Raw genomic sequence first — 8,806 nt, 5'->3', positions numbered from 1 at the left:
TGGTGGCACAGTGTGCGCCCCCCCCCGGCCCACCCTCCCTCTATTGTATTATTTTCATTGGTGGCACAGTGTGCGGCCCCCCGGCCCCCCCTCCCTCTATTGTATTGTTTTCATTGGTGGCACAGTGTGCGGCCCCACCGGCCCCCCTCCCTCCCTCTATTGTATTATTTTCATTGGTGGCACAGTGTGCGCCCCCCCCCCCCGGCCCCCCCTCCCTCCCTCTATTGTATTTTTTTCATTGGTGGCACAGTGTGCGGCCTCCCCTTACTTAGCAATATTAGAAGCATTATACTTACCTGCTGCGCTGTCTGTGACCGGCCGGGAGCTCCTCCTACTGGTAAGTGACAGATCATTAAGCAATGCGCTGCACAGACCTATCACTTACCAGTAGGAGGAGCTCCCAGCCGGTCACAGACAGCGCAGCAGGTAAGTATGATGCTTCTAATATTGCTAAGTAACCATGGCAACCAGGACTGCAGTAGCGTCCTGGTTGCCATGGTTACCGATCGGAGCCCCAGCGATTAAACTGGGACTCCGATTGGAACTCTCCGCTGCCACCAATGATCGGGGGGGGGGGAGGGGAGGCCGCACACTGTGCCACCAATGAAAATAATACAATAGAGGGAGGGGGGGCCGAGGGGTGCAGCACCTGAGGGGTGAATTGTGTGGATCACAGCCCCCTGTAAGAGATCGGGGGCAGTCATGTACACAGTTCTTCATCACCATGGGAACGCCTCTGTGTTAGAATATACTGTCGGATCTGAGTTTCACGATCTAACTCATATCCGACAGTATATTCTAACATAGAGGCGTTACCATGGTGATGGGGATGCTTCAAGTTAAAATATACCATCGGATTGGAGAAAACTCCGATCCGATGGTATATTAACTCCTGACTTTACATTGAAAGTCAATAGGGGACGGATCCGTTTGCAATTGCACCATATTGTGTCAACTTCAAACGGATCCGTCCACATTAACTTGCATTGTAAGTCAGGACGGATCCGTTTGGCTCCGCACGGCCAGGCGGACACCAAAACGACTTTTTTTTCATGTCCGTGGATCCTCCAAAAATCAAGGAAGACCCACGGACGAAAAAACGGTCATGGATCACGGACCAACGGAACCCCGTTTTGCGGGACGTTAAAAAATACTGTTGTGTGCAGGAGGCCTTAAAGTGTATATCAGATACCATTCCCACCTCAAATCAAGGGATTAGTTTCAAGGGATTAGTTTTCTCTGGACAGATTTTTATTAACCTATCGTTATCGTTATCTTGCTGTAGACCACATTCAAGACTATTCATGGCATTTGGGCAAGCAGTAGTTACTTTTAAACATTTCAGACAGAAACGGATGATATCAGATTTTTCTCATACACAGCACGCTAAAATTCACATGCATCCCCTAGTCACCAGCTATTGCCTCCATTCCTTATGTTATATAAGTAAACACCCTGAATCACCCTTAAGGGGAGCGTGTCATCAGAAAATTACATATTGTGTGTAGCAGTGAAACCACTGGGACACGCACGTATCTCAAGAACAGAGGACCTCCACCCCCTAGACGGCCTCTAGCTGTGCAAAGGAGTCCAGAGGTGGCCAGGATTATGGAAGCAGCTGAGCTGGGCTGTTTCTGTAGATCCCTCAGGAGTTACTGAACTAGGAGACCACAGGGAGCTTGGCTGGTTCTGTAAGGAGGTCCGCTAAATGCTGGCTATCACATCCACAATGAGATTGAATGTATAGGTAACCAGCAATTAGGTCACCTCCATCTTTTAGATAGGTGAGGGTCCCGTATCCAACAAATATTTGTCTGTCTTAAATATCTAAAATAAGAATATCCATTTACTTTTCGGCCATTTCTTTCATTAAATTCACTGGCAGTATAACAATGGATAATAAAAGGTCATGGTCACAGCTCACATCCTCCCCTTCACTGCATAATGACCTCTGGAAAGGTCACAGAGGGTCTAGAATACTCTCTCATAGCAGTCAATGAGTGATCTCCAAATGACAGGTTCCCATGGTGTATGTGGCTTCCATAAAGCATATACTGTCCAGAAAGATGGCTTCCCCCATAGTCATTGTACAGAGAATAGAAGAAAAAATACACAATCAGAAAATAAAAATAGATTAGAAAAATTTGTATTGTATCACTTTCCAATTTTAATTAGTAAAAGAAAATAGGTTAATTGTCACTTTCCTTTAATTCTCACTTTCCAAACCCCAATAATGACTTTTAATGGGGGTGTCCGATATAACTGAAACACTTCAGCGGTCGCATGTGCAAGAACGGCACATCACTAGCAGTAACACACCATTCTTGCACATGTGGCCACTGAGGCCATTGATTGGCTATAGCAGTTTTGTTACCAAGAACTGGTCTCCGGCACTTCCGGTCTGGCAGGGATCCATTAGAGCTAAGGCATTGGAATGGATGGTGTTTTAAAACAGGAGTTTGTTTTATTTTTTATTTTTTAACACTGCTGCTTTCCAGACAACCCCTTTAATTATAGAAGCTAGCGATGATTATCTCTATAATAGTATAGCCAGTGAGCTATTAAGTAAAATGTATCTGTACAGCGCCACCTGCTGCTTGTTCTTTTTCTTATTTCTCTGGACTCACATGCTCAGTTCCAGCCTTCAACTGCCTCCTGAGCTGTAATAGGGAGAAAGCTGCAGCAGAAGGGACATGCCCCTGAGAAAGGACACTCCTCCTGAGCTGCCAGCTTGATATCAATCTAACACAGCAATGAATGGGATGGTGTCTGCATCCATGTGAGGTACAGGGCTGGTGCTAGCTTTATTAGAAAGTGACAGTCATGTACTATATGACTTTGATTTTTTCCATTGCTCATGGGACAATCCCTTTAAGGAATTTTTCAATTACCAGAACAGGGGACAATCACACCAATACATGCACTACAATAAACTCTGTCATCCTCTGGGCGCACTGTTTAGATTTATAAGGGCAAACATTGAGAGTATTTTGGCAACGTATTGCCCTCACTGGATAGTTTTTGTACTCTATAGGGACTATAAGTCTCAAAGTAGACCAAAGGATAGCACTCTATTGGCAGTATTTAGTGACACATGGGCAAAATATTGCATGTGCACTGCATGCAGTTAATGGGAGCTGCCTAGCACTGTCTGGGCTCTTTCTGACCAATGTGTTCAGTACAGCAGCTATATGGCGCTATAGAGAGAGATTTTTTTCCATACTTAGTACTAGGGTGGCCCCAAAGATAAAACTGTGTTCCTTCTTCCCTTCCTAATTATGGCGGTATGTCCTCCTTGAGTATAGATAGTAAATATGGCTGACACTGCAATGAACTGCTGCTATTACTCCCATGAGGGCACTTTTCTGACTTGGCATGTGCGTATGTTTTTGTGCATACAGGTACATCTGCCTGCGTGCGCACTGTATGAACTACCTCCACAAAACCGCGCTGTTTGTCATCATCACAATATAAGGGCTCATGCACACGACCGTATGTATTTTGCCGTTTTCAAAATATGGATCTGAAAAAAAAAAAAAAACGGATTACATCTATGTGACATTTGTGTTGGACCCGTGTTTTTTGAGGATCCTTTGTAACACTGCCTGTCCTTGTCCGCAAACTGGACAAGAGCATGACATGTTCTATTTTTTTGTGGAACTGACTTGCGACATAGGAAAATGGATTGCACAAGGAGTCATTTCTGTTTTTTTTTGCAGACCCATTGAAGTGAATGGTCCCGCATACAGGCTGCGAAAAAAAACCCGGAACGGACGTGTGCATGAGCCTTAACTCTCATTTTTATATTATCAGGGATATACAAAAGTGCACTGAATGCACTAAAAATGCTCTCCCTCTTTTCTTCCCCCAGATCCTGATATCGACCCATCATGGTACACTGGCCGTGGGATCCGTCCTGTGGGCCGGTTTGGTAGGAGAGGCACTACCTGGGAGGACGCTCAAAAGTCCATGTATAGGCCACTGGGCCAGACATGTGTCCCAATAAAAGACAGCGCCGAGCTGAATGATGACTTCTAAAACTGCATGCGTGGTGGTGTCAAATCATCGTTTGCCTATGTACTGTATATATTTAGAAGATAAACAGCCCTTTAATTTTCCTCTAATTGGAAGCACATAGCCATACTGAGAGCTGAATTGGCTTTTTATTACCAGATTGTGTACACAACACATACTTATTTTTATGTATTAAGCTAAGAATTTAATATCGCTGACTCTGCAGGACTGTACAGAGAATACAATCACCTCCGTCATGGTCTCCAATATTGCTCATTATTTATTAGCTTGGCCTCACATATACATACACTCTAGGGGCAATTTCATTTATTTACATGTCCAGTTTTTATGAAGCTTATAAATACTTTGCAGACCATGAGGTTCTGAGCCTTTGCCTGGGGTGTAACTAGAATAGCACCAGAACATGCGACTGCTATGGGGCCCAGGGCAAAAGGGGGCCCAGTCTTAGTTGGGATTATCTCCTCTTCTACTGGAGGTAAAAACTTGGTCAGGACTCTACACTCTAAAGGAACAACTTTTAGCAAATGAGGCATTGGAAAAAATGGTCCAAGGGTAATTGAAAGGAGTTTAGGCGGAAACCCTTCTGTCCTGTGTGGGGGGCCTGGTTTGATCCTTGCTATGGGGCCCTTACTTCTCTATGTACGCCACTGGCCTTTGCCTTCACACAAACTAATATCATGGCTTTCATTCCTAAAAAGTACCTGTCACCTTTCCTGACATGGCTGTTTAAGAAACTACTTTCATGCCCATATAATAAAAGCTCTTTGGTGGCCGGGACTGTTGAAGCATGCATAGACACACATGCGCATCAACTTGCTTTATGGCCACCTCATAGCTGCGCTGCAGCGGTGGCCGTAACCCGTGGAAACGAGCAGTGTAGATAGGTAATATATTGTCAATTTATTGCTGCTGTGAGGGGAGGATGTTATCTGAAAGGTGATCCACATGACAATAGTAGGTTTAGAATCAGAATAACAGGATGATTGTTCTCTTGATCGGCCTAAATAAAGGTGCCCACACAAGAACATGGCACTGATTAGTGTAATGTGTGATGCTTTAACCAAGTCACTACAGGGGAGCTCTCTCAAGTCAGATTGATGATCACACCGAAAAAGTCAAGCGAGACGTTTGCTGTGCTAAAAGTCTGAAGAGGAAGTTAAAGAACCAGGACAGCAAGTAGGATACATGGAGTGGCTTAAAAAAAAATTATTTATCCAGAAAACCATCTTCTTGTTTTTTTCTAAAACAAAATTACACAGAATACTCACATAAAGATTGTAAATATGTGATTTGAAAAACGATTGATGGGCGCGCAATTATAGTCCCTAGAAACTAGATTTTATAGTCTACTAAAGCGTAACAAAATGTCTTTAGTAAAACCACTCAAAATTGCAATGACAAGTGGTCTTGTAGGAGGTGGTCTTCCCAAAGAATATGGCCAGTGTGTAATATATGATGGGACCAAAAACATGTCACATAAAAATCTGGCCTGGAGAATGGGGCTGGTCTTCTCAATGAGGCGGTCTTTTATAGAGGTTTCACTGTACTAGACGTTCTTTACTACTGGTATGTCCTGGAGAGACACTATTCCATCCAAAGGCTGCTATTGCGCCTTTAGTGGAAATTGCAGCATCTGTGCCTTACATCGGAGGAGAGTGATTCTTCAAGGGTGATGATAGAGTCCCTTCTGCGTTGTTTCTCTTCCTTTTGTTTTTCCAAAGCCAGTAGTTCATGGGCTGCAGATACATAAAATAGGACCTGGATCAGTAAGACCCACAGGAAGCATTAGCCTATTAAATATAGATGTGCATTAAGTAGAAAACAGGGGAGTGTAAAGGATGTGCTTGGTGCGTAATATATGAAGAGTTCCTGTGGAGGAGACATATAAAGTGGAGAAGATGATGATGGATCTCAGGATCAGTGACATAACTTCCCTGTGGAATGTAATATATAACATCTATCTTATCACTGCCTCCATTATACACCACAACGCTCTCATTGCCCTCTGTTTAGTGTAATACCGCACAATATGGAATTGGGTATATTGATAAAATGTTGAGGTGAATATACAGTTACATTTTACACCGCTACACAAGTGTCAATACAGGTAAAGACATCCAATAAATGACATGGAATTGTATTAGAAATGTACATAATGCACCATACATAATTGTGTTGAGTTACCAGTTAACAGTATATTTTTGGAAAATAGCTGGAAATTTAAATACCTGGAAGAAACCGGTAGAAGCATGGAGAGAACATAAAACCTTCATGCAGATGTTGCCCTGTAGGGATTTCAACAGTGCATTGCTAACCAAAACCTACAATTAGTGTTGACTGAATCAAAATATCCGAAGTGGACTTCAATCCAAGTTTCTGTAAAAATTAAATTTGCCGCAAAGCCAATATTTCCTTGTGCTTCATGGTAACAACTAGATTTTTGTATTTACCGTAAAATCTGTTTCTCTTCCATTGATTGTGGGACACAGGCTTGACCATGGGTATAGCTGTTGCCACTAGGAGGTGGACACTAAGCACAAAGGTATGAGATCCTCCCATTAGCTATACCCTTCCAACAAGACTAAGCTAAATCAGTTAGTGCAAAAGCAGTAGGAGAAGCAAGACAAAAACAGGAAAACCAAACTATGTACCAGCCCAGAACCACACGGCCAGAAAAAGGCCATAAACAAGTGAACGGGTGGGAGCTGTGTCCCCCTATAAACGATAGAGAAACTGATTTTACAGTAAATACAAAAATCTAGTTTTCTCATCCGTATTATTGGGGCACACAGGCTTGACCATGGGACTTTACAGAGCAGTCCCAAGGGTGGGCATAACCAGAAACCCTCCTGCCTATCAGAGAACCACCGTAAAACTCTACGCCCCAGAGAAACGTCAGAAGAAGCAAAGGTGTGTACTCTGTAAAACTTGGCAAAAGTGTGCAAAGACGACCAGGTAGCCACCTTGCATACCTGAAGTGCCAAAGCCCCATGATGCACTACCCAAGAGGCCCCCACTGCCCATGCAGAATGAGCAGTAACTCGGAAGGGTGGGACCCTGTCACTGACGCGGTACGCTTCCACAATGGCCAAACAAATCTATCGGGAAATTGAAGTTTTAAATGCAGCCAGCCCTCGTCTCGGCCCCTCTGGAATGGCGAACAGGGAATGCATCCACCGGAAGGATGACGTCTAGGACAGATAGATGCGAGCGGCTCATACCAAATCCAGAGTGTGGAGCGACTGCTCCCGAGGATGAGATGGGTAAGGATAAAATGAAGGGAGAATAATCTCTTCATTTAGATGCAATGCCGAGACAACCTTCGGAAGGAAGGACTAAACAGGGCAAAAGACTACTTTGTCCTGATGGAGGATCACGAAAGGCGACTGACATGAAAGAGCCGCGAGTTCTGACACCCTATGGATGCAAGTGATTGCCACCAAAAAGGCCACCTTGTAGGACAGGAAGCAAAGTGACACGTACTGAAAAGGCTCATACGGTGATGACTGGAGAGCGTTGAGCACTAGATTAAGATCCCAAGGATTCAATGAGGATGGAAATGGAGCGCAGCATGCGCAACCCCCTGCAGAAAAGTCTGAGCCGCAGAAAGCAAAGCCAAGTTCCGTTAAAAAATAATGGAGAGAGACGAAACTTGCCCTTTGAGGGAGCTGAGAGCCAGCCCCAAGTCCATGCCCGACTGCAGGAAAGACAAGAGTCGCAGCAACGAGAAACTAACGGGAGACAGCTGATGACGCTCGCACCAAGTAAAGTAGGACTTCCAGGTCCGGTGGTAGATTCGGGAAGACGACGGCTTTCTGGCACGAATCATGTACTGGACAACCACATCCGAGAAACCCTGAGCCCTTAGTACGGCGGCTTCAACAGCCATGCCGTTAAATGTAGCGACCCTAAATTCGGGTGGAAAATCAGTCCCTGCGACAAGAGGTCCTCCCAAAGAGGAAGATGCCAGGGTTTGTCGGTGAGGAGGGTGACTAGAGATGGGTGCCACACTCAGCGTTGCCAATTGGGCGTCCACGAGAATGACTGGCAGACCTTTGGACCTGATTTTCTGGAGGAGACGCGGAATGAGAGGAAGAGGAGGGAACACGTAGAATCACTAGAGCATCGCACACCAGGGCCCTGGGATCCCTGGACCGCGCAACGAAGTCCTCGACCTTGTGGTTGAAGCGGGAGGCCATGAGATCCACGTCCGGCTGACCCCATCGCTCGCAGATGGCTAGAAAAACCTACAGGTAAAGAGCCCATTCGCCGGGATAGAGGTGCTCCCAGCTGAGGAAGTCAGCGATCCAGTTGTCGACGCCGGGGATGTGGACTGCCAACAGCGCTAGAACATGGTTCTCCGCCCAGCTGAGGATCAGAGCTGTTTCCGCCATGGCTGCCGGGCTCCGGGTGCCGCCCTAGTGATTGAGGTACGCTACAGCCGTGGAGTTGCTGGACTGAACTTGAACCGGACGTTCTCGGAGATGGTCGGTCCAATGCTGCAGAGAGAGACGAATCGCTTTAAATTCCAGAATGTTGATTGGGAGGGAGCGCTCCTCGCGTGACCACACGCCTTGAACGGATAGATTTCCCAACACTCCCCCCCAACCGCCAAGGCTTGCATCCTTTGTTAACACTTTCCGACAGAGAGGAAGCAAAAAAAAATTGCAGACCTGCAAAGCAGGGAGGTCTGCCTCCTACAGACACTAAGCTAAAACTGATTTAGCTTAGTCCCTGTAGGAAGAGTATAGCTGAAGGGAGGAGCTCACAC

At 45.5% G+C, this 8,806-nt stretch overlaps 1 protein-coding gene across 2 annotated transcripts in view; it reads right to left on the bottom strand.

The window, feature by feature from the left end:
* Window positions 1-5,512: 5,512 nt before the first annotated feature.
* RAB17 (RAB17, member RAS oncogene family) overlaps window positions 5,513-8,806 on the bottom strand; it is a 38,309-nt gene continuing 35,015 nt past the window's right edge. For both annotated transcript variants that reach the window (XM_040439872.1, XM_040439873.1), the window contains one exon: window positions 5,513-5,771. In XM_040439872.1, coding sequence (XP_040295806.1) covers window positions 5,650-5,771 — 122 coding nt within the window. In that variant the 3' untranslated portion in view covers window positions 5,513-5,649. The remainder of the gene's footprint in view (window positions 5,772-8,806) is intronic.

The sequence above is a fragment of the Bufo bufo genome, chromosome 7 (genome assembly GCF_905171765.1).
Source record: "Bufo bufo chromosome 7, aBufBuf1.1, whole genome shotgun sequence".
Lineage (NCBI taxonomy): Eukaryota > Metazoa > Chordata > Amphibia > Anura > Bufonidae > Bufo > Bufo bufo.
The sequence above is the reverse complement of the archived record's forward strand: the minus strand, read 5'-3'. Positions and strand labels throughout refer to the sequence as shown.